At 38.0% G+C, this 27,364-nt stretch overlaps 1 protein-coding gene across 1 annotated transcript; it reads right to left on the bottom strand.

Annotated features, from left to right (window-relative positions):
- On the bottom strand, positions 1 to 27,310 carry LOC145994279 (protein takeout-like). The gene is made up of 6 exons (XM_083130382.1): positions 27,115 to 27,310; positions 25,974 to 26,069; positions 22,613 to 22,751; positions 21,493 to 21,626; positions 1,743 to 1,892; positions 1 to 256 (listed from the first exon to the last, which is right to left on the bottom strand). The coding sequence occupies exons 1-6, from the start codon at positions 27,185 to 27,187 to the stop codon at positions 90 to 92; spliced, it is 759 nt and encodes a 252-aa protein (XP_082986508.1). The 5' UTR covers positions 27,188 to 27,310; the 3' UTR covers positions 1 to 89.
- Positions 27,311 to 27,364: the final 54 nt, after the last annotated feature.

The following is a 27,364-nucleotide window of genomic DNA, read 5'->3' as shown; positions in this document are numbered from 1 at the left end:
TTACTGACATACACGCTGTTCATGGTTTTACAGTAAAATGACGGTCAATTTTTACAGTGCACGATTGGACATTATCGCCATTATTTTCTTCATAAATTATCTGATAAGCCGGAGAACAGTTGATTGTATGGTACACTGTCGAAGAACCTCTTCAACAATCCATGGTAAAGCTCGCTCATGGCCTCTTCCACTGGTGCGGTGAGATCTTCTATCAACTCTTTATTGTTCTTGCTTACGAATCTATTCATAGCTTCGCCTAAAAAGATAGCAACAAGAATTAAATCAAGACATGCTCATTACAGAAACACATTTTACGTAGGTAATACTTACCACTTTTACAGAATTTCTTTTGCAGTTACATGAAATATAAATGCAATTGTTTCTATTCAATTTCACATGTTTGGAACGTAACTTTTTGTAGGTAAATGAACTAAAGTTATTTTGCTGAAAAGTAACTCAGTTTACAGTTACTCATTTCCAAAAGTAACTCGGTTACAGAGGTGCCCACATGGAGGTAATAGTGTGGACCGGGCGAACAAAAGTTATCGGGGGCGGGATTTTTTCATTAGAATTATATGAAATTCAACAGATATATATATATATATATTCTAAAATATATGTTAAAAGAAAGTTTGCACATTGTCACCATGCTGCATAGCTATATGTCCTTAGTAATTCATTTACTTTAGCTGGTTCCAAGTCAGTTTTGCTGCTAGATGCACCATATTCAATCCGTTAGATGAAGAAAAGGAAGATTTTAGGGGACAGATGAAGTAAAGTGTTCAGTGAAGTTAAAACAAGTGACTTTCAGTAATGGGATAATAGTAGACACGCTGTCGTAATTAAATACTTTAAGGGGGACGTGCCATTAGCCTTGGGGAGGATGTCTTATGTCTGTGTCTGTCTTTGGCGCTCAGTTTGTTAAAAATCCCGCCAACCTCCGTGCTGGAGTGGTTAGTACAACGCGCTGCGACGACAGGGGTTCCGGATTCGAATCGTGGTCTGGGCATGGGTGTTCTCTGTGAGTGTCCTTTCATCAATTTCATCATATCATCACCCATGGGCGCCCGCAGGGGGGCCAGGGGGGTATTCCCCTCTCCCCGAGATTTCTGGAAAGAGTTAATGCAATTCGAATGGTGAAATTGTAGATATACGTATTGTTTTCTGTGACTTACAGGCCGTTACAGCAACTATTATTATTAGTATTATCATTACTTGAAGTAGGGTTACATTTAAGCTTACAGTCTACTTTACACTGATAATTTAACTATAGAAAACAGTTAAGTATACAGTTATGCAAATTGTACATATATAAATATAAGAATACGGAAATTATAAATGTATGTAGTTTAAAAAAACATAAGTAGTGGTAGTAGTAGTAGTAATAGTAGGTAATGTAATAATAATAATAATATCAACAACAAAAATAAAATCAATAATACCAGTAAATATTATTAATAATACTATTATTATTATTATTATTATTATTATTAATAATAATAATAATAATAATAATAATAATAATAATAATAATAATAATAATAATAATAAAAGTTTTTGTGACTCTGCCCCGCCTCATCATCCCGATTAGCCAAAAGTGATAGCGAAGTAAAATAAACCAACCAATCGAAGTTACTCATGTGAAGTGGTCACCACTGGCTCGCTGAATGGTGCAAGCACTTTTTCCTTTATAGGATTTGTGCAATATAAATTAAAGAGACTGAAGAAAACGTACAACATACTTAGTACATGGTTGTCACCGAAGAGATACTGGAAATCAAACGACACCCTCTTCGTAAGAGCCGTGAGCTTGAAGTCTGCCAGGTGCAGGAACGTTGCACCGTCCCTTTTCACCGGAGTTCCACTCAGTGTATACGTCACGTCAATATCATCTGGAATTAAATGAAAACAGTTTAATATGGTGATCACATAATAAACATCCACTTTTCAACATCATGAACTGAAATCTGTCAGCATTCACAAACCCGATGATTAGTTTAGCATAGAGAGTAAAGCTATTCGTACAAGATCAAATGGAAGAAGAACAAGATATCAGGTCCGTCCAGTACGCGACACTGTTTGACTCTGTCTGCACTCACGCGCCTAGTTGGTTACACGGTGCAACACAGACTCGTCTACTTCGTTCATTTGGTGTCAAGTAGTGTATTTGGTGTCTGCACCGTTTGCACTACGTTCTGGAGCGGTGTAGCGTATGGTGTATGGTCACCTGGTGCGTGCTAACTAATCAAATGAACGTTTAATGCAGCAGACAGGCATTTGTTGCATCTTCTGAACTTGAACACCGCTATCCGTGTACTTGGTCGAACGTCATTACCTCGAACCAGCTTGACATCGAGGTACACCAGCACTACATCCAGTGTCAAAAAGTGCAACGAACTAGATGGGGCTATTGAATTCTACGCTTAAAGGGAGTGACGTCAGAGCACACGCCATGTTGCTTCTCGATTTCATGTTAACGTCCAAGAATTTCTAATTAGGAACGGTTCCTTGCCGCGCCGGTCGTTTAAAAAGTCAATGTTCATGAAGTTTCGTGCTTAAGAAAATTCGGACTTCTGTCATGGAAATTCCACAAGCCGCCTCCGAGCGTTTCGGCGCCTTAGTAAGGGATAAACTTTTAAAGCTTAACGTCCACTAAGACGCTGGGAAACGCGGCAAAAGAACTTCTGTTGTCTGCTTCTATTGAAATCAAATGGTGTAACTCCCACTACAGCGAAACGTGCGGAACCGAGGAGCGGAATTTCCGTGCCAGAAGTCTGCAAGTTTCTAAGGTGGAAAATTACCGTTGCCCGCGCCTCCAAATGCCCTCTCGTGTAAAGCTCCTTTTGTTTACCAAGCCCATTTTTCCAGTTAAGCTCCTTGCTACCGGTCCAATTTTAAGCAAAATGTAGAGTTTCATTTAGATGACTGTAGATCGGAGGCTAATTTCCCTAGACAGACGAATGATATATCGTTATACGCAGAATGAACAATACATTCGGACTACATGCAATTTATGTACATTGAGTGTATATATGGATGCGGGGGGAGGGGAGGAACCTGAAAATTTCAAAATCTCAGAAAAAATGCCCCTCCGCCCCTGGACAACAAAGTACAGGACATTGTCAAAATACACAGGGAAATGATCGCTGGCATGTCTGGAACAAGAAAATAATTGCACTATTATGATATGAACAATACAACACGACTTGTAACCCCAAAACGATATGTCTGTACGCCACTGAGCCAATCAGCAAAATGCGCAGTTACCTTGAAACGACTGTAGGTCCGAAGCTAATTGTCTTAGACGGACGAATCAAGTGCCGTTATACGCGGAATAAACCATAAAATCGGACTATATAAAATTTATGCACATCGAATGTATATATGGATGCGGGGGGAGGGGAGGAAGAGGAAAATTCCAAAATTTCTGAAGAAAAATGCCCCTTCCTCCAACCGCCCCTGGACAACAAAGTACAGAACATTGTCAAAATACTCATGGAAATGATCGCAGGCATGTTTGGAACAATAAAGAATTGCATTATTATCATATGAGCAACAGAACACGACTTGTAGCCCCCCTTCCAAACGACATATCTGTGCGCCGCTGACTCAAGCCTCGGATTGCAGAGTTACCTTGAAACGCCTGTATATTGGAGGCTAATTACTAGAGCCCGGATTCCCATGCACAAACAAACAGCAAAATATGCATGCAAATATGCACGAAAAATATCAGAAATATGCACTAAGATATGCATGAACAATTATTTTTTCTCCAAACATCTTACCTTAATGACCTCTGTTGCAATGAACTATGAACGTCTTCCTTAGGTTTTCTTCTGTAAACCCTCTGCGTTTGTCAGTGAGAAACGTTTTGTAGATCGAGAAGTTCCTTTCTACATCAGCAGAAGTCTCTGGTGCATGTGAGAAACACCAAACTTCCTCCTGTCTTAGGTCCTCTTCCAAGTGCACATTTTCACCATTCAGTACATTTGCAATGTCACAGATTGTTCTGTACCCGGGATTTTTGTCTAATACTTGGCGAAGTTTTTCTGACGCTATTTTGGCAACACCGTGAGTTTCACTGGACAAAGTTTGCGATACTTCGCCCAACAAAGAGAGTGAATGCTGCAAAGGATTATTACGGGACTCTAACTGTGTAATAATTGCAGGTATACTCGAGAAGTGGTTGTGTATATACTTAATTTCGTTCTCAATGCCACTTCTAGAGAAATATTTCTGTGACACACAAATAGCGGCTGCGTCTTCTGGTTTTAGTGAGTCTATGACTGGTTTTAGTGAGTCTATGACTGCCTTCACTTCATTGAAATTTTCTGCATAATACGACACAGCTTATAGCCACGAGCCCCATCGTGTTAATACCGGTTGCGGTATTAACATCTTACCTTAATGACCTCTGTTGCAATGAACTATGAACGTCTTCCTTAGGTTTTCTTCTGTAAACCCTCTGCGTTTGTCAGTGAGAAACGTTTTGTAGATCGAGAAGTTCCTTTCTACATCAGCAGAAGTCTCTGGTGCATGTGAGAAACACCAAACTTCCTCCTGTCTTAGGTCCTCTTCCAAGTGCACATTTTCACCATTCAGTACATTTGCAATGTCACAGATTGTTCTGTACCCGGGATTTTTGTCTAATACTTGGCGAAGTTTTTCTGACGCTATTTTGGCAACACCGTGAGTTTCACTGGACAAAGTTTGCGATACTTCGCCCAACAAAGAGAGTGAATGCTGCAAAGGATTATTACGGGACTCTAACTGTGTAATAATTGCAGGTATACTCGAGAAGTGGTTGTGTATATACTTAATTTCGTTCTCAATGCCACTTCTAGAGAAATATTTCTGTGACACACAAATAGCGGCTGCGTCTTCTGGTTTTAGTGAGTCTATGACTGGTTTTAGTGAGTCTATGACTGCCTTCACTTCATTGAAATTTTCTGCATAATACGACACAGCTTATAGCCACGAGCCCCATCGTGTTAATACCGGTTGCGGTATTAACATCTTACCTTAATGACCTCTGTTGCAATGAACTATGAACGTCTTCCTTAGGTTTTCTTCTGTAAACCCTCTGCGTTTGTCAGTGAGAAACGTTTTGTAGATCGAGAAGTTCCTTTCTACATCAGCAGAAGTCTCTGGTGCATGTGAGAAACACCAAACTTCCTCCTGTCTTAGGTCCTCTTCCAAGTGCACATTTTCACCATTCAGTACATTTGCAATGTCACAGATTGTTCTGTACCCGGGATTTTTGTCTAATACTTGGCGAAGTTTTTCTGACGCTATTTTGGCAACACCGTGAGTTTTTTCGCCAGTTCGCGAAAGAGACGTACTCGCGAAGGAGCTTTCAAAATACTTTCTTTACATTTGATACAAGTGCGTCTACTTCCGGGTATTGGTATCTGATTATTTCTGCTACGCGATGAAGACCATGTGAAATACAAGTCAGATGGACTAATTTAGGATACAACACTTTCAAACCAGATGCTGCTTTGACAATGTACGGAGCCGCGTCAGTAACAAACAGTAGCACATTGTCATACTGGATGTGATCTGGCCACAACAAAGTTAACGAATCGTTAAAGAATTTGGCAATTGTGGAATGATTCACTTTCTCAAACACCTCGATATTCAGTAAGTAGGGTTTACCACTCGCCTTCATTGCACCAACAACAGCATTGCAAACACAACGTCCTGCCGCGTCAATAGTCTCATCGATAGACACCCATATTTTCTCGTGCTTCAACGCTTCCCGAATTTCTCCCATGACCTCATTAAAACAAACAGGCATATAGTTTTTAAGTAGCGTTGATTCATCTGGCACCTTCATTCCCGTGTACTTTTCAAGGAAACCTCGTAGATGGGTATTGCTCAGTTTCCACAAAGGAATATTAGCACTCACAAACGCAGAACACAGATCTACATAGAATGTATCACTTACTGTGCATTCAGATGTTGAATTAGTGGACGCGATAGTAAGCAGTTGTTGTTTACTGCGAGTAGTGGGAAATATGATAGGATAAGGACCACTTACAAGTGTAGGAAAGGCGAGGCTATTTGATTGAACAATCAGATTTGCTTATACTTGAAACAAAGCCAGGAGGGGCCTATACCCCAATTTTTTAGGTGTGATATGCTCTGATTTTTAAGAAATTCAGAATTTCTAGTGTAGGAAAGGCGAGGGCCCACAATCTGATTTGCTTGCACTTGAAACAAAGCCAAAAGGGGCCTATACCCTAATTTTTCAGGTGTGGAGGTTTGGGTTTAAGTCCTCATAAAATGTGAAGCCTCCTCTGAAGGCAAAATGATAATATTGTTGCCTTGTAAACAAAAGGCTCTCGGTTCGAGTCCTGATAGATTGAAATACATGTGGCAAAAATAAAATCTCCACAAGTGAGATTTTGAGAATAATTACTGCTACTTGATAGCCCCCAGATCTGAAAACCCTTCTTTCTCCTCTCCTCAGACAGATTCGGCCATGTGTGTAAAAGCTATATCTGTGTGATTGTTGTTTATAAACTTGTCAAAAATATGGCTTTTTTGTATGAAAACATGCAATCCTGAATACAATTCTGGTTTTGTCTTGTTCTGTTAATATAAACACAAGTGAGACTTACAGAATATTTATTGCACAGTTCAAAATCCAATTTTGAATTGTATTTAGTTGATATAGAGATGAGGTTTTAAACCTGGTGAAGTGTGTTTTACATCAGCAAAACTATCACCAAAACCTATTTACTGCTGTTGTTTAGGTATAAAAGCACCAGCTTAGCCACTAACTGCTAAACCCAACTGATATTTTTATTAAGTATAAAATTTTGAATTGAAGCCCAGAAAATCTTATATAATAAACAACAAGAAAAAATGCCAAAACAAAAATATTGCAATCAGTGTAATAAAAATATATCTAGTTCTCATTGGGCTAGGCATTGCCGTATTTGTAAGCCTAGGAAATGCAGAAAGGCCATGAAAATGTGTCCAAGATGCCATAAAATATTAAGCAAGGCATATTACAAATGGCACAAGTGTAATTCTTATGTACAGTCATCAGCATTGCCCTCACAACCATCTACATCTGGTCTGAAAAGAAAGCACGAAGCACCTCTTAATGCTGGACCGGCAAAGCAGCCACGCTATGAACCCATCCATAGCAGTTTTAATGGCCAATTAAGAGATTATTGGTTTGTATCAGAGCCAAGATGTGGTATTGAGAATTTTTTGAACAGTAAAAAACCTGATCTGCAGGCAATTCTAAATGCACAAAATGGCTCTTATAAGCTGTCCCTCAAATTGTTTACAGAATATAAGAAGCCAAACGGCACAAAATTTACACAGCCCCACATAACAGAAACTGTACCTGTATATTCAAATGCAAATTCAGACACAATAATAAGCAGGTTGATAGATCAATTGAATATTAAACACTCTGAATTTGAGGCAAGAGAGTCTGGATGGAGCCTATGCGGCTCTTTACACAAGTTATATGTTAATATTTCTGAATTCAGCCCATTACAAGGTTCTACATATTTGCCATTACCTGCTAATATTAAAAACATAAAAGCTGTGGTTAATATTAAAAATAATGATGAGAAATGCTTTTTGTGGTGTATATTAGCTGCTTTGTTTCCAGTTGTAAGGCATCCTGAGAGAATAACTTATTACAAACACCATGAACATGATTTTGACGATGCAATGGAGGGTTTAGAATATCCAATGTCTGTACAGAATATTGATAAATTTGAAAAAAGAGCCAGGGATATAAACGGCAAACAATTATCTATTAATGTTTTTATTTGCTCCACTGGCCGTGATAATTGCTCAATAGAACCTCTCAGAATCAGTGCATTTGATGATGAATCTGCTATTCCGATTGATTTGCTCTTAATTGAAGGGGATGGCAAATATCATTACACTCTGATACATAATCTTGAAGCTTTAGTGAGAACACAACTAGACAAATCTAATAGAATATTCAAGTTGTGCAGAAGATGTTTACGTGTATTTGATGGTCAAAAAACAACAAAAAAAGTTCCTGAATGTAATACAGAAATTGCCAAAAACAAGTTAATTGAGCATCTGAAATACTGTGGCAATCATAAACCTGTTCATATGGTGATGCCCAATCCAAGTGAAAATTGCAAATTTAAAAAGTTTGAAGCCTTGTTGGAACACCCAGCATATATTGTCTGTGATTTTGAATCAAATCTCAAATCTCTTGCATTTTGTAGCCCAGATCCTGAAGAATCTTCTATTACACCATACCAGCTACATGAACCTTCCAGCTTTTGTTATGTGGTTGTACAGGATGGGGTTGTTACCAAAATAGATTTATACATGGGACCAGATGCCATCAAAGAATTTGCACATAGAATAGAAAATGAGTGCCGTGACATAGCATCTAACATCTTATTAAAATCAAAACCTATGTTGCCTTTAACAGAGAAACAGATTGAGGATTTCAACAATGCAGAAAAATGCTCGCTATGTGATTGTGAATTTTCAGATACAAATATCAAGGTGCATCACCATTCTCATACAGATGGTCGATATAAACAGGCCCTGTGTAATAGCTGTAATATTAAGATCAAGAGACCAAGATTTGTCCCCATATTTTGCCATGGAGCATCCAATTATGATTTCCATCATTTGATCAGGTATGAGGGGTTTGAGAAGCAGAATTTAAATATTTTAGCTGAAAATGATGAGAAATATATATCTATTAGCAAAACAATTAAAGTTAATGGATTTTCTATTCAAATAAGATTTCTTGATTCTTACAGATTTTTATCTGATAGCCTGGATACACTGAGCACTCGATTATCTGATGGTGAATTCAAAATCACACGTGCAGTGTTTCCAAATCTGGACCAGAAATTAATTAGGCGAAAGGGTGTATATCCTTATGATTATGTTACAGATTTTTCTAAATTTGATGAGTGTTCCCTGCCTCCACAACATGAGTTTTACAGCAAAATCAGAGGATCTGGAATCACAGATGAAGATTATCACCGTGCCCAATTGGCGTGGGACAATTTAGAATGCCAGACATTTGGTGATTATCACATGGCATATTTGAAACTTGATGTGACCATCTTCGCTGATATAATGCAGGCATTCAGAAAATCCTCCATGCAAAATTATGGATTGGACCCAGTGTATTTTTACAGTGCCCCGGGCCTAGCATGGTCTGCAATGTTTTTGAACACTAAAATGCAATTGGATCTTATCCAAGATCAAGATATGTATCTGTTTGTGGAGCAAGATATAAGAGGAGGCATGGTGCAATGCTCTCAGAGATATGCCAGAGCAAATAACAAATATATGCCTGATTATAATCCAGCACTGCCATCAAATTATATATTGTATGTGGATGCAAACAGCCTCTATGGTCATGCCATGATGCAGAAACTGCCATATGCAGGGCTTGAATGGGTTGAAGATTTTAATATTGAGGATCTTCAGGACTTTGATGACAGTGACTATGGCCTCTTCTTAGAGGTTGATCTGACAATTCCAGATGATTTACATAACAAATTTTCTGATCTGCCCCCAATTCCCGAGGTTCAGTGCTCACCTGGCTCTAAACAGAAGAAGCTCATGATGACACTGGAGCCAAAACAGGGTTGTGTCATATATTACAAAAACCTCCAGTTCCTGATGAAACATGGTGTTCAAGTGACCAAACTTGGCAAAGTCTTAAGGTTCAGGCACTCAGAATGGTTGAAGCCATACATTGATACAAATACAAAGCTTCGAACATCTGCAAAGAGCGAATTTGATAAGAGCTTGTTTAAATTGATGGTCAATTCTGTATATGGCAAAACAATTGAAAATGTCAGAAAACATACCGATGTTAAAATAATTACTGACCCCAGCCTGAGCAAAAAATTGGTTGCAAAGCCCAACTTCAATTACAGAAGAATTTATGATGAAGATATGGCACTTTTCAACATGAAAAAAACAAGAATTAAGTTTGATAAACCTATTTATGTAGGGGCTGCAATATTGGAATTGTCCAAATTACATATGTTAACATTGTATTATGATGTATTGAAACCTTTTTATGGTGATAATGTAAAACTGATGTACATGGATACGGATAGTTTTATTCTTGATATTCAAACAGAAGATGTTTATCAAGATATTGCACAGCCTGAATTGTTTCAATACTTTGATACCAGTGAATTGCCAAGCCATTTGAATATTCAACACCACAACAAAAAAGTGCCCGGCAAGTTAAAAGATGAGACACTTGGTGATGTTATTGTGGAATTTGCTGGGTTAAGTGCTAAGATGTACAGTTTTAAAACATGTAGTGCTGTTGTCAAAAAGGCCAAGGGTATTGGCAAAGTAGCTGTGGAAAAAGAGCTTAAATTTGAAGATTATAAAAATTGCCTCAAATCCCAGAGTTTAATCAGAACATCGGAATCCAGAATTCAGAGTGTGGATCACTTATTGACTTCAAATGTTGTAAGAAAAGTGGCTCTGGACCCACGTGATGATAAGAGACGCATTTTATCATGTGGCATACATACTTTACCATGGGGTCATTGTGATTTGAAAAATGGGAATCAATGCACAAGCACAGAGCATGAATTGAAATAAATAAACATGCCTATGAACTTATTTGGGTTCAAAAAACAGGCTATTATGGACCTGCCAACACCACAACCCTCTTCTGATATGCTGTCTAAACTGAGTGGCTTGTTAATTATTCATCTGAACAGCATATTTACAGATGTTGATGATGAAACAGGCAAAATATTGTACATATTTAACAACAATTTAAATCATTACCAATTACCTGTAGGTGGGCAATTGCAATTTATTACAACCCCTGAGGGTGATGTTAAAATTTCAGTAGGGAGAAATATTTACAGAATTAAGCACTCAAACATGGTTTCTGGCACTGTTTATACTGTTTCTGCTGGTGACTGCTTATATATTGAAGTCCCTGGATCTTATGATAAGCTTATACCTTTTTTTATAGAATTAAGAATCAGATACTCTATAATAAATAACTACTAAACAAAATGCCTAATGATATTTTTGGCCATACAAGGCATGAAGATCACAGTGATGAGATTCTGATGCTTGATGTCAGAGTCAAGAAATTAAGAAGTGATTTACAAGCTTTACAAACCACACTCAATGCCAGTCTTCAACTAGAAATTACAAATTTACAATCACAATGCATGGACCCTCTTCTTAAAATTGATTCTGAACTCAAACTGCTGCTTCAGAAATATACTGACCTGGCGACATTGGATAATTTTCAAAGTTTGGAAGAGGCTGTTGCAGCTCTTCAAGCCAAATTTAAGACCCAGGCTAACAACTCTGAGCAATTGAAACAGCAATTGGAAGAACAGATTAATAATGTCCAGACACAGCTCCAAACAATTGTCAAAAGCATAAAATCACAAGAAGATTTTGATCTAGTGATTTCCACTCTAAAAGAACAGATTCAATCACTCCAAATACCTAATCTGGACCCTCTGAACAATGCCATAGCCGAGGTTAAAGAAAAAATTGAGACACTTGAAAATTTTATGAACAATTTGCCATCTTCTGATGCTTTAAATGCAATAACTCGGAGTGTAGCAAATATTAAGCTGCAACTTGAAACATATGAAGATTTTGGAAAAATTCAAAGTTCCATAACCCATCTTGAAGGTACAATAGCAGCAGTGCAAAGTGATTTGGCAAATGTACTAGAATCCAGATTGCCCGGGATTGTAGATACCCTTGTCAGTGTCCAGCAACAAATCACAAAGCTTGAAAACCTCAACACTGAATCTGAACTGTCTCATTTTCATCACTTGATAGATGATATTCAAACAAAGCTTGAAATTTTACAACAATCCACACCCTCTCAGGCAGATATAGCCCTGCTCCAAAATGCTATGCAAAATGTGGCTGATGCTTCTGAATTAAACAATGTGAAATTGGCACTTGAATTTTTGCAAAATACAGTATCAAATTTGCCTACATCACAGGAACTTAAAAATATTAAGAGAGCAGTGAATAGGATATTGAAATCAGAAGATATCAAGAATATCCAGGCAGAGATCAAACAACTCACTCAGACAGTGGCTACTCTTCCAACCAATCAACATATTAACGAACTGCATGCCCTGTTTGAGGATATCAGAAGACAGGTCCATGATCTTACAGCTCAAAATTCAAAATTGGCAGTTGTTGAAAATTTGCAACAAATTGTAGCTAATATCAAGCAACAGCTAGGGACCATGGAATCCAATCAAGCAAATGCTTTGTCTGTTTTTGCCACCCAGCTACAAGAAATTGTGCAACAATACAAGAAACTTGCTGTTGACATAAGAATCAAGCCGGGGCACGATGAGATTGTTAGGACCATCAATGAGCACCTTGAATCTGTAACAAGCAGATTGCTTACTGCAGAAAAGGAAATAACAGGCATAATCGAGAATCCAAAACATTCAGTAATTCTTGAATTGTACAGCATCCCCAACAAAGAATATGATTCTCCATTTACATCGGGTGGCAAAATATATATGCTGTCCCCTGCACAATTTTATTACCAGTTTTTTGTTGGGGGCACATTGAGACCAATCAAGATCAAATATTGGCTACAGCCACAGGCACACCACTACCCCACCTTATCAATAACAAATGCTAACAACAAAGTGAAAATTAGCAGTGTAGAATTAGAGGATTTTACAGACCCCAATACATTAGAAACATCTTATGTAGAAGATGATGGCACTCTGGAATTTAAAATACAGATAGGGGACAAATTATATTTAGAAAATCCTGCAGTATCAGCTGCTGAACACCCTATAGTTGCAATATTCTTGTTTACATATTATGTCTAGAAAAATTATTGTTGATGAATTACACAGACAGGCCAGACATAATTTTAAGAGACTCCCAGTAGTCACAAAGGGCATAGATGATTTATGGCAAAGCGACTTGATTGAAATGGCAAGTGGGCAGTTGAAAAACTTAGACAAAATCAACAAGGGCCACAAGTATCTACTCACTGTAATAGACACATTTTCAAAATTTGCCTGGGCTGTGCCACTCAAATCCAAGACTGGAACATGTGTTACAGAAGCTTTTAGAACAATCATCAATCAGAGTGGAAGATCCCCGCGCTATTTGCAAACAGATAATGGCAAAGAATTTTATAATTCAGTGTTTCAACAATTTATTAAAAGCCAGGCAATAAAACATTATTCGAGTTACAGTGATCTCAAAGCCTCAATTGTAGAGAGATTCAACAGAACCTTAAAAAATCTTATGTATAAACAATTCACACTTCAAGGTAATTATAAATGGATTAATATTCTTCCAGAACTTCTACATAAATATAACAACTCGGTCCATTCCACAATCAACATGAAACCCTCTGAAGTAATAAGCTCATCTGATGAGCAAAAATTGATCAGCACTGTTTATTATCCTAGATACCAGCCAACAACAAGAAAGGCCAAATACAAGATTGGGGATCAAGTAAGAATAAGCAAATATAAGCACTTATTCAAGAGAGGCTTTACAAGAAACTGGAGCACTGAATTATTTACAGTGGTTCAAGTTAAACCCGGGACCCTTAACACATATATAATAAAGGATCACCGAGGAGAAATTCTCAAAGGCAGGTTCTATGAACAAGAGCTCAGCAAAACTAAACAGCCTGACACATATCTCATAGAAAAAATTATCCGCAGAAAAGGCAAAAAGTTACTTGTCAAATGGCTGGGTCATCCGGAACACAGCTGGATCGATGCAGACAAAATAATAATATGAACACCTGGGATGTTATAAAGAGGCTGCCAGAACCTGAACAGCAGAATAAGAGAAATGGCAAGTTGCTACCTGATAATATTAGGTGTCTTATTGTTGGGCCATCTGCTTGTGGTAAAACTACACTAATGGTTGATAATTTTTTATTGGCACCCAACTGGTTAGACTGGAAAAACAGGCACTTGTATATCTTCTCTAAGAGCTTGGGACAATTAAAATATCAGCAACTGATGAAGCTATATGATGGATTGGATATTGCCACTTTTGAACCAGATGTTAAGCCACTCCATGAATGTCTCGATAATTCTGTTGTTGTGTTTGATGACATTATACTGGATAATCAAAACAAGGTTAGAAACTTCTTTACACAGGGCCGGCACAAAAACATTGATTGCTTCTACCTGGCACAGACTTTTTCAAAAATACCCAAGCAACTGATCCGAGACAATAGCAATTTTATATGTGTATTTCATCAAGACCATACTAACCTCAAACACATACATGATGAATATGTAGGTGGAGACCTGAGCTACAATGATTTTTCCAAGTTTTGCAGCAAGTGCTGGAACCAGGACAGTTATGGGTTTGTCACAATTGATATGACAAGAACACCCAATAGTGGCAAATACAGAAATAAAATCAACAATTTTCTAGACGTTGAAACATAAATAAATAACCATGAAAAGGCCAATCATTGATGATCTTAAATTAAGAGATTATCTTGTAAAAAGATTTAAGGGATGGAAATCAGAGAACCGAGGAATTTATGAAAAACACAAACAAACAGAACAGCCTGTAATTGATGCTATTAATAATTTAGGTAAAAATATCAAAACTGTTACAGATCAAAATCAAAATTTGCTCACAGAGCTTGTACCTGTAGCTGCAAGGAACATATTAGATTATCCATTCACCCCACTTTCAAGTATTCATACACCTAGTCCTGTTGCTCCTCGAAGAATTGAGGCTAGTCAGGATCCTATTGAATTGGGTCTTCTTGCTCAAAAATATTTAACCACACCTAAAGACAATAAAGATGAGGTGTTTGGCTTATATGCTGACACAGAGCTTGATGGCAGCATTATTCATAGAATTGGCAATTTCAGAGTAACATTTATGGGAGATGATATAATTGTATATTCAGAATCTCGACTCGGAGAAAAAGGTGCTTTTGTTAAGTACACCGGTACACCTGGATTGTGGGAACTGATGACTAGGAAAAGGCCTGGCAGCTATACAGATCAAGATTATGAGGATTACAAAGAAATATTAATAAAATCAGATGCTCTATACCAGAACAATGATCCCACACAAAAAAGAGTCAAGTCGAGCAGTGGGGCAAAATACAATAATTTAATCAAGCCCATATGGTCACAGATCAAGACTGGCAGTGGAATCAAACAATACAACACCCTGCCCAAAGAATTTGTGTGGGTTGATGATGTCAGGAAACTTGTAGATAGGCTATTGGTGATAGCTGGGGAGGAAAATGCTGGGAACCACAATTTTTACAATGAAAAGGTTGGAATTATGGACATGATAAGCACCAAATTGTCTAATTTTATAGTGAATGACACTAAGGGGATTGGATATCTCATAAAAATTATTAATACTCTACCACCTAAATTTTGGAATATTTCTGAGGGTCGGGGCCTTGTTAATGACATTATAAACAAGCTGCCATTTGAACTACACATTCCAGGCTATCAATATTGTGGTCCCGGTACAAAATTGGATCATAGATTAAACAGAGGGGATACTGGTGTTAATCCCCTAGATGCTGCTTGTAGAGACCATGACATAGCATACAGCACACATTCTGATCTTGACAAGAGACATGTTGCAGACAAGAAATTAGAAGAGGCTGCATTTGGCAGATTTGTAAGCAAAGATGCATCTTTGAGTGAAAAAATAGCAGCATTGGGAACCACCATAGCTATGAGCACCAAACAAAAACTGGGGTGGGGGTTGTAAATATGTATATAATAAACCTACAATGAAGGCCAAGGGTGTTATGTATCAAGTACCTTATGCAGGTCTCAAATCTCTTAAAACTATTGACAGTCTCTTAACCAAAAAACAGCGCAAGAAAAAAAATTCTTGTATTGCAAAGGGACATGGTATGAAATTGTTACTTAGTACCCCCCAATTAAAAAAATTACAGCAATCAAGAAAAAAATCACATGTGGGGGGATTTATATTTACCATCCCTGCCATCTTAGCTGCTCTCGGGGCTGTTGGGAGCTTGGCTGGGGGTTCAGCCGGCATAGCAAAAACAGTAATAGATGCCAAGAAAAATAGGGCAGAATTAGATGAGCAGAAGCGCCATAACCTGGCAATGGAGAAAAAAGGCAAAGGTGTTAAGAGAGCCATGAATAAGTTTAAAAAAAACAAGAGCCCCTTACAAACCAAGATATTGAAGCTTTAATCAAGCCACTGGGCATCAAACATTTTAGAGGTGTGTACATGTCTGATTCTTTACCAGAACAACCACTCAACAAAGAGTGTGGCATTGTTAATTTGGATGAGTACAAAAATCAGGGCACTCACTGGATTTGTTATCTTAAATATTTAAAAAATGAAGCATTTGTGTTTGATTCATTTGGAGGTGTTCCACCTGAAAATTTAATAAAATATCTAAAATCAGCTAATCTTTATTACAATAATGCCCGTGTTCAAAACTTCAAAGATGTTAATTGTGGACATTTGTGTTTATCTGTTCTTAGATATATGTCTCAAATAAATAAACCATCAATTGAAGATTTTCAAAAAGCCTTGTGGTATCTGAAACATCATGGGGGTATTCCATCTCACCAGCCAAAATTCAATATTAAAACTCAAATTGCATGATGACATAGTGTATCCCAAAACAATAGCTCTCAGGGCATTTTATGGCATGTACCTCATCCCCAATATTACACACCACAACAACACAATTGCAGTTGGGGATGAAAAAATTGTCATCACTCCAGGGCAATATAATCTATCCACTCTAAATGCTCAATTACCCAGAGGTATAGTGTTAAGTCAAAATTCTGTCACTCACAGAGTAGAAATTGTATCTGCCACAGAAACAGTGAATCTGGGTACTATAGGAGAGCTGTTAGGATTTGAGAACAACACAAAACTTGAAGCAGGCATCAAACACACTGCTATGAATATACCTAAATTCTTGGCCATAGAAACTCTAAATATTCACTGTAATGTGGCCGAGGGTATGATCACCAAATCAAATGGCATAGGCTCTCACAAACAAACAGGCATTATTGCAACATTCAAACCTAATTCTGAATTTATGGAGCCCATCATCTACAATCCATCCCCAACATTATATTTTCCTGTGTGTCATAACAGAATAGATAATATTGAATTGATGGTCACTAATGAAAAAGAAGAATTAGTTGATTTTGCTGGAGCCACAACAACTGCAATCATAGAGATTAACATTTAAATAAAAATACATACAATGGAAAATATTGAGAGTTATGAGCTACAATCATTCCCTCCAAACAGGAGGACATTTGCAAATTTAAATCAACCCAACACAGAGATAGAGGTTGATCTTGATGTAGGGGATGGCTTTATACACCCCCACAGAGCAGATCTATACATCAAATTTGATGTTGTAAAGCTCGATGGAACAGCTTATCCGGCAAATTCAAATATAAGATTGGTAGACAATTTTGTGCCCCATCTATTCTCTGAAATTGAGATCAGAAAGCATGGTGTTGTTATAAACAGAATAGATTATCCCGGCATTACCTCCACAGCTTTGGCCACATTAAAATTATCCAAAACCGAGGCTTCTTACTACAAAATAGGAGGATTCGAGGCTGGTGATAAGATATTATCTAAAAACCACACAGTGCTGTTCCCCATGCGCCTGTTGCCAGGATTCTTCTCAGATTTCAAAGATATTATGTGGAAGGGTGGGTTAAGAATTACATTTAGAAGAGCTGCAAATGATAACAATGCCTTGATGAGGTACAGCACAATAAACTCTACAGGGGAAGCTCTGCCTAATACCCTACCAGATGCAGGCAAATGCATTATTCAGACTATGGAGCTAAGAATCCCTGTTGTTGAGTATGAGGCCAGCTATGGTCTTAAATACAAAGCAGATATAATAAAAAATCCACAGATTCCTCTGCAATTTTATACATATCAATGCGTACAGAAGCCCGCATCTGGTACATATTATGAGTTTGATGCTACAAATTCATTCTCCAGTATTCAATTTGACATGCCTGATTTTGTGGTAGTATTGTTTCAGACTGGAAGACACAATAATCAGGAAAAAAATTCAAGTAAATTTGATAACTGCAACATCAAGAACATATATCTTAAAAATGGCAGAAATGAGGTATTTCCTAGAGAAAATTATAATTTAGACATGTCCAAGGACGATTTCCTTAAATTATATGAAGCATTTACATCCTTCAAACGTGTCACTACAGGCAATACTGACATGTACTACACACCAGATGAATTCAAAGCACAGAGACCCATGTTTGTAATTAACTCTTCAAAAAGAAAACAGGTTGTGGTGAATGACAGAACAAATATTAAAATTATCTGTGAATTCCATGAGGCATTACCTGATGACACCATATGTAGTGTTATTCTCATAGGAGAAAAATCATATGTTTATGATGTAAGAAATGAGAGAGTCACAGAGCAGTTCTAGAAGATATTTGCTCTATTATCCTGTTGTACAATACACAAACCTCAACTGTATATCAGCTAGCAGTGAATATCTTATGTGTGGGCAGTTGTATGTATTTCAATCTTATACAGGACTCGAACCCAAAGCCCCTGATTACAATGCCACAATATTAACACGTCTCCAAATGGAATATGCCCACATTTTACTGGGTTCTGAAGACCTTGATACAGACAAAATTGGATTTTGTTTCTGTTATAATATTCTCCAAGTCTTGCCTAGGTACGTATTATCGGAATAGAATTGCTTTCAACATGAAGAGGGCCAGTTCATTGCCACTGGGTCAGAAAATGTGTATCTTTGTCTCAATTTTTATTACATTTTCCTTGTTTTCCTTTCCCCTGTTGCACGGAAAGATTAATGACCCCTTCAGTGAATTGCACTGAAAAATCATTAATGTTCCGTTCTAGCGTGTAGATTTTATCTCTTGCGTGCCGGCAAGAGCAGAACATTAGTCTTTTGATAGATTAATATCAATTCATGCATTTTTCCGAGCTATAATTGCTTACCCCAAGCAATAGAATTGTAGAGCATAGAAATATGGCCAAAAACAATATTAAAAAAGCCATATTTTTGACAAGTTTATAAACAACAATCACACAGATATAGCTTTTACACACATGGCCGAATCTGTCTGAGGAGAGGAGAAAGAAGGGTTTTCAGATCTGGGGGCTATCAAGTAGCAGTAATTATTCTCAAAATCTCACTTGTGGAGATTTTATTTTTGCCACATGTATTTCAATCTATCAGGACTCGAACCGAGAGCCTTTTGTTTACAAGGCAACAATATTATCATTTTGCCTTCAGAGGAGGCTTCACATTTTATGAGGACTTAAACCCAAACCTCCACACCTGAAAAATTAGGGTATAGGCCCCTTTTGGCTTTGTTTCAAGTGCAAGCAAATCAGATTGTGGGCCCTCGCCTTTCCTACACTAGAAATTCTGAATTTCTTAAAAATCAGAGCATATCACACCTAAAAAATTGGGGTATAGGCCCCTCCTGGCTTTGTTTCAAGTATAAGCAAATCTGATTGTTCAATCAAATAGCCTCGCCTTTCCTACACTTGTAAGTGGTCCTTATCCTATCATATTTCCCACTACTACTGCGCGATCTTCTTTGAAGGGCTGCCCTGTGTCTTGCTGTATTGACATGTTCAGTAACTTGAAATTTCTTCTCTGCTGAAACTCTTTTTTTCGCACACCACACAGAACAAAACTGGCCCATCTTCTGTAAATACACTATTTCCAAATGCTTGTACGTATTTACGCAACAATACTGCCTTATTTGATTTTTCAGGTGGCATGTTTAACACAACACAAAATAACACTTACACGTTCGTGAACTCCTTTGATACTGACAGCAGAAACCCTTTCCACATAGTTGCCAAGTCGCGAGAAAGGCTTCGCGCTAGTTGCCAGTTGTAAAAGCATCAGAAGGTGCTAGATCGCTGTTGTTTAAAAAGCGCTACATAAAATGCTGAAAAGAACTTTAAAAATTATAGTGTATATTGTATATTAAATTGGTATGTTCGCCATTCGGGTATCGCCGTGCAGTCGAAAGTGAATTTACCAACTATTGTGGGCAACAAACTCAACGCTATTATCTCTTGATAGACTATGAAATATGCTAGTATGTAGCAATAAAATTCGAAATATGCTTTATCCTGCAAAGTTGAAGAAATATGCATGCAAAACAAAATTCACTCAAAATATGCACTTATATGCGCTATCATATGCGTCTCAAAAGACTCTTTACAAGTTCGTCGGAAAGAAAAAAAAGATTTTCCATAAGTTTTTGCATGCTACATAAAACATGCATTTTGCATAGAAATCCGGGCTCTACTAATTACCCTAGACGGATGAATCAAGTACCCTTATACGTGGAATGAACCATAGATTCGGACTACATACAATTTATGCACATTGAGTGTATACATGGATGCGGGGGTAGGGGAGGAACCGAAAAATTCCAAAATTTCTGAAGAAAATGCCCCTTCCCCCCTCCGCCCCTGGACAACAAAGTACAGGACATTGTCATAATACACATGGAAATGATCGCAGATATATTTGGAACAAGAAAATAATTGCATTTTTATCATACGAGTAACAGAACACAACTTGTACCTCCAAAAGACATGCTATGCACCAATGACTCAGTTTCAAAGGAAGCCGCCATTTTCCCGGCATTTCCTCCCCTTTTTATGTGGGAAAAAGTCTTTACGGTCCAGTATATGTGTAAACAATAATATAAAAGAAGAAAATCGCAATTCCAGCGAATAATAGCGACATTATGACGTAAAAACTACGACCTTGTCGAGGTATCTATATATAGATAGCTGATAAACAAGGGGTATACCTAGAGGTATTTATTTATAGATAGCTGGTAAACAAAAGGTTAACGCCCACAGACGCGTTTCCGGCGTCTCAGTGGGCGATAACCTTTAAGGTAATCTGCAGACTTTTAGCACGGAAATTCCCGCTTCGGTTCAGCGCGTTTCCCTGTAGTGGGCGTTACACAATTTGATTTCAATAGAAGCAGACAACAGAAGTTCTTTTGCCGCGTTTCCCCGCGTCTCAGTGGGAGTTAAGCTTTAGGAACCACGTTTCACATTCATACAGTGCTACAGGTACGATTCTCGTGATGCTTTAAAGCAGTTGTCGAATAAGAAATAACATAATTCCCTCTTTAACAACTGCTAATGGAACACTATAGCTCTTTTCAGTTCTTACGGCGGGCGCTCTAGAAGCTGGCAGGTTAAGTGGGGAGCGGGGAAGGGACCAATCCAGCACGATAAGAAACGTTGCGGCCAGTAGAACGAGTTTCACGTAGTGCTTTTTCCGGCCGCGTCGTGTCTCTCGGCGCCACTGCTGTTGTCTGGTTGGTCTGTTGCGTAATCCCCGCTCCCCACTTCCCCTGCCAGCTTCTAGAACGAACGACGTAAGAACTGAAAAGAGCTATAATTGTGCTTACTTACGCATGGTGAAGTTGCTGGGTCCAGATCCAGAGATCGGAAGAACAAGAATGCGCCCCTTCATGTCATAGTTCCCAATTATGCTGTAAAAGTCGAACTTCAGCTTCAGCACCATTTTCAACTCCCGCGGCGATACGCTGCGAACAAAAACATTTTAATTATGGGAGAACGTCCAAAAATAAATGTCAAAATCAGTGTAACAAGAAAAAAAGCATTTTAACTCCATACTAATTAGAAGGTGTAACCTTGAGTAAAAGAGGTTTGTGAGTTGTGACGTGCATGGAAATTCAGACCAGGGTGTTTAGGACCTCTATTCTTTATTTTATTTCTCCAATAGATGGCGAGAGGAGGTTATACCCCCTTCCCCCCAAAAAAATCCACATCTGAACTTCATATTATTTACATATAGTCAAAGAAAGTTGATTTTTTGTGCGCTATGTTATTTTAACTTAAGCTTAATAAGCGGTTTATACATGCAGAAAAGTAAAAGCATTAATTGTAGTAAAAAGTGGCATAAACGTTCTAGCCTTAAGGAATGTCTAAATGCACCTGATCTTGCATATACATTAAAATACATATGTTTTTACATTATCAATATCTTAATATTCGATTCGCAAAATTCATAGTTGCTTCCTTGGAAAACAAGTGGTGATTTTTTCATTATGTCTATTGTGCTTTTTACGTGGAGATTAAAATAAATATTATTCCCTTTTAACCCTCGAAAAATCAGTGATTTTGGTTTTGCAAAATGAATGGGAACCCAGTGTTACTTTTGGAAGAAAAGGAATGAACATTATGCTGCATTACTGAAATTTTTAGTAACTTTCTGAACTCTGAATTTATAATAATTTAACGATACTGTTAAAGAGACATTTGAAAAATTTGTGATTTAAAACACACGTACGTACATTCACCTGAAATAAAAATGGAACGTCTAGATCCTGAAATACTCGTTTCACCGTATGGTGTTATGAGTGTTACCTATGTCTACGGCAATGAATGAATGAGCATTTCAGGATCTAGGTACGATCTGGCTGTACAAGCAACGAACACGCTAATTTTCAGATATTTACGAAATCGAAATATGGGTTGCGAGGGGTTCACACCCCTCTGCCCTACTTACTCTGCATAGTAAACGTTCCCAGTTGTCCACCCATAATGCTTTGCGTCTGTCAGCGTAAGGGACAGTCCACCAGGTTGTGTGATCTTCATTTTTGGGACGGTCATTCCTTCGAGAGGGACCACCCCATGCTCTTTTATTCCTACAAGAAAATTATTTCGTTAATCATGTGTCCGAATTTGCTTTGTCAAATTGACCAAGGCAAGAATTTCCCTGTGGTGCGAATTTGGAACCGTAAGCGGGCGGAGGGGCGATGTAATCAGCTGCTTGCATTGTTCCCATATCCATATTCATTACATTTTTAATCTACGTCCTATGTTGTTTTAAGGAATGAAACTATGTTGGTTCGAAGCAGGCATTGTTCTCTGCTTATTGACGTCATTATTTCAATTCATTGTCAACATATTGTGTAATACAGACTGAATGAAAATGGTGGCGGACGACTCGTCTACTGTTTCTCTCGCCGTTGGGTGTACATTAGATATGCGTTGGGGATAGGTTAGCACAGAGCGCAAGGATGCTAGGAGTTCAGAGTTCGAATCCCGACCTGGGCATGGTGTTTTTTGTGAGTGTCCCTTCATTAATTTCGTGACATCATCACTCATTCTCAGTCGCGATTAGCCAAAAGTGGCAGAAAATCGACGTTAAATAACAAAAATACAATCCAATATATATATATATAATGTTCTGCATGAAGGAAGCCCCGGAGGCGAGAAATGACCGATTCTACCCCCAATGAAATTATCCTAAAAAGCCGAGAAAATTTAAAAATCGCTCAATTAGCCCTTCTTTAAGGGTGAAAATGTTCTTTTTTCATGTCCTTATCAACTGTTTCCATGGACATTTTTTGCAGCACACATTGTTTCCTTCAATTCTTAATTGTCTAGCTACATTACATTTCTCACAGATGAACAACACACAGATGAATGAACTCCTAGGTTTGAAAAGGTGCCTCAAACAAGGGTGACATCTACATAAGAAGAAGATTCAGTCCAGATCAGTGATGTGCGTCTACGCGTAAAGAACGATAGTCTACATTCTACACGTAGACTATTTTATACACGTAGATTAGGTAATATATGTAAACAACATGGCGAAAGGTGATAACTTAACAAAGGGCGCCGTGGAATTAAAAGAAAATTATACTGCGTATCAGTTGCTGATGTGTGAAGAGAACTTTTCATACTCTTTCTTCCAAATTCGAACAATTTCTCACCTAGGAAGAAACCTAATATAGGATATATTCTTGTGTTTTATGGGGAAAAGACCAATCTTGCCTCACGACTGCCATCTGTTGTTGTTTTTTCATACTATTTATCTTCTTCCATAGTTGATGATAGAAGAGAAGAGAAATTTTGTTGTAAATAGGACTCTTTTCATTTCGTTAGGAACCAATATAGTTGAAAATGTCACTTTGCTTTCATGAAAGCCTTGCAAATTAATTTTAATGCACTTTAGATTGTCTACGTAGTCTATGTAAACTACAACCCAATGTAATCTACGCGTAGATCACGTGTAGACAACGCATGAAGACTTAAACTTATAGTCTACGGCGCATCACTGGTCCAGATACAATTACGTATATACTATACTCAATGCGAAAATATCTACATCGTGCTTGTTTTAACTAAATGTTAATGGGTATAATAACAAAAAATTCTTTAGAGCTTGCCGTGCTTGTTGTTGACCATGGGAACGGACGTTGCTAGGCAACTTAAAGAAAGTTTATTTTCACCCTGAAAACTACTGTAAGGGAATTATGCTAGATTTTTCGAATTTAAAAACATAAGAATCAGAATTACAGAGGAGAGGTAGGAATTTGATGGGAATGACGGAAAACAATTATTATCCAATTACGTTTAAAAATGTGAAAATGACAATAGACGAAAATATAGTGGAACCTTGATAACTCTAACTTGAGGGGTCAAAAGAAAAAAATCGAGCTATCAAGGATTTCGACTTACCAAGGTTCGAGTTATCGAGGGCCAAAATCGCCGACTTCGGAGTTATAGAGGCCTAAAGTTTACAACGCACACTAAGCACATTAACAATGATGGTTACATACACGGCAGGGTGGGGGAGTTTAAGTCCCGACACGAAAGTTGATCACCTGACATTGTACGTACGCGACCAACACTTCTACTTATTGAGGTCCGTGCGACTAAAACTTCGAGTTATAGAGGTGATTAGAATTTAACTTCGACTCATAGAGGTTTTTCATAGTCTACCTTCGAGTTATTGAGCTCGAATGCCATAAACTGTACAAAAATTCGTCTTATCAAGGTTTTATTCGAGTTGTTGAGGTAAAATTAGTATTGAGTGTTATGGACAATTCAAGGGGATTACAAAAAATTGGAGTTATCAAGGAATTCGAGATGTTGAAGTTCGAGTTATGAAGGTTCCACTGTATTGCATTTCCAATTTAGTGTTGCTATTGAATTCCTTTATGCAAAACATCCAACTAATTACCTTGAAACGGTTATTACTTACTCAGTTTATTATTAAGAAATTAGACAATACTATTTTGAATATTTGTACCTTATTAGAGCCCGTACACAGATAAAGTTACTTACTAAACTTTTCAAATTAGCAAACTTATACACTTGTTCCCCTTCAATCCAATACAACATGCAGACATTTTACCCCATCTATAATATGATTACGCCTACAACGTGGTCGAAGGTCACGCATGCGAGCGTACATTTGGCTACGTGGAAAGTACACGAGTTAAATTACATATATGTTGACAATCATGGTTGCTACAACATCAAGGTGAAAAATACTGGAAAATCGCAATCATACCTTGAAAATAAGAGAAAAAATTACAATAACTAATAACCGTAATAAATATTTCTCGATTTGGGAAGAGTTGCTGTAAGTTTTTACGGGCCGTGTGGGCCGTAGCCCCATCCTGCTGGAAACATGTGTAGTGATCACGCTGCACGCTTATAACGCTCATTTTAACGCGGGTCTCGCTTATCGCACAATGCTCAAACAACTTTTTTAGTCAAGCCCCACCCTTCATCTTCGTTGTTAGGTCAGGAATGTTAGGTTTCGGGTTCTTGGCATAAACACGCTGCAATTTTTTGGGTTTGACCAAAAAGGTATCGTTTATACTAAGTCTAACCTAACAACGAAAGCTGTAGCCTGACCAAAAAGGCGTTTTGGAGCATTGTGCGATAAGTGAGATCTCCTCATGAATACACACCTGCACTGGCCAGTGGCTCGTGGTAAAAACACGACAGGTGGTGCAAACTCGTTTACCTTTCTGCAGGGCTGCCACTTGATATCGTCCAATTTCCCGTGGGTCACCTTCTATAATAATATATACAGGACGTCTATGAATATAAAACGCGAAACTTACCTTCATTCGTAAATATGTCTAGCATTTTCTGAGCTGATGAAACAACACACTCGTTGATCTTTGGATCCTTTATGTTGCATACTGGTATGTATTCAGCTGTGAACATGAAATATGTGTTAACGTTCAGAAATAAAAACATTTGAAATCAGTTATATAATAGATAAAGAGCGAGAAATGTTATACAGGGACGTGAAATAAAGTAACGTTGCAAAATAGAATTAATACCAACAGTAACTTTCAGAGTCCAATATATACTTATACAATTTTGGTTAATGTACATTATGCATGCTCGTAATCACTCCCCTCCCCGCGCCACATATACAGGGTGTCCCAGTTAAAAGTAGCCCGCCTCCGACCAACAGTTGCATGACAAGGATCATGAAAAGAAATAAAATGTGTGAACTGATGACTTTGAACCTACCACGGTTCACGTTACAATGGACTATTCCATTTTACTGGTGCAATATAGACGTCATTTGTCTCGTAGACAAATGTCTTTGAGCCGGGCTACTTTTAACTGGGACACCCTGTATAAAAGAAGTAAGGCCATCACCCTGCACATTGCAACATGCCTTGAAGGCACTTGTGGGGATGTGGAGGTTAGGCCCCACAAAATACACAATCTCTACCAGATGATGCAATCAGCACCAGGCTCCGGCCGCCTTTTCTCCACCCCTGCTCCGAGGGTTGAATCTAGGACAGAAAATTAGGACGTATTCTATCTACGAAAGACGGCATGGAAAGAAAATTAAGACCTATTCTAGTCGTGAAACATGTCACGGAAAGAAAATTTAATCCTATGCGATCTATCAAATATGGCACTTAGTATGGCATGGGATTGCTGTAAGATTTTTTTCTCTTTAATCGACAGCATTTGTATCGTGTCAGACAAGTTAAGAAAACGCCGTGAATAATATTTTGGTCTAATGCAGCTCTGAAGGACCTTCTCGATATATTTGTGGAAAATTCCCGGAAAATTCCCTGAATATTTCCAAAAATCAAAACGACGAAACATTAAAGGAAAACTGTACGTGGACCTAGTGGTCATCGATCGAACGTGCGCCGAAAGTTTATCTCAGTTTTCGATTTTGATGTATTTTCTTCGGATATTACATAAGGTGCCAAAAAAACAAAAACTTACACAGCTCTTTCCCATTTGACGATTCACAGGCTATCACTGCCAATAACACAATTGCTAGAATTGTAGTCTCCATGCTTCCCAAGATGATGGATTCCGACGTCTTCCAACAATGGCTTAAACACAGACTGTGAAATCCTTGGATTCGTTTCTTCGTCTGGCAAATATTATTCCTCAGAGAGGCTCTTCCTTCCAGTAAAATTTCTTCTTTGCCTTGGGATTAGTTTTCGCCTATTAACCAACCTGACGTCCT

This window comes from Lepisma saccharinum, chromosome 10, assembly GCF_977018435.1.
Source record: "Lepisma saccharinum chromosome 10, izLepSacc3.1, whole genome shotgun sequence".
NCBI lineage: Eukaryota > Metazoa > Arthropoda > Insecta > Zygentoma > Lepismatidae > Lepisma > Lepisma saccharinum.
Note: the sequence above shows the minus strand (reverse complement) of the source record. Positions and strands in the feature narration are given on the sequence as shown.

What these genes read in the sequence shown, in the direction of transcription:
- LOC145994279 (XM_083130382.1), bottom strand. Translation starts at nt 27,187, where the DNA reads ATGGAGACTACAATTCTAGCAATTGTGTTATTGGCAGTGATAGCCTGT. An exon ending in GTCAAATGGGAAAGAGCTGT is followed by an intron (nt 26,070 to 27,114) that starts GTAAGTTTTTGT and finishes TCATGTTCACAG; the next exon opens with CTGAATACATACCAGTATGC. An exon ending in AGACATATTTACGAATGAAG is followed by an intron (nt 22,752 to 25,973) that starts GTAAGTTTCGCG and finishes ATTTTCTTGTAG; the next exon opens with GAATAAAAGAGCATGGGGTG.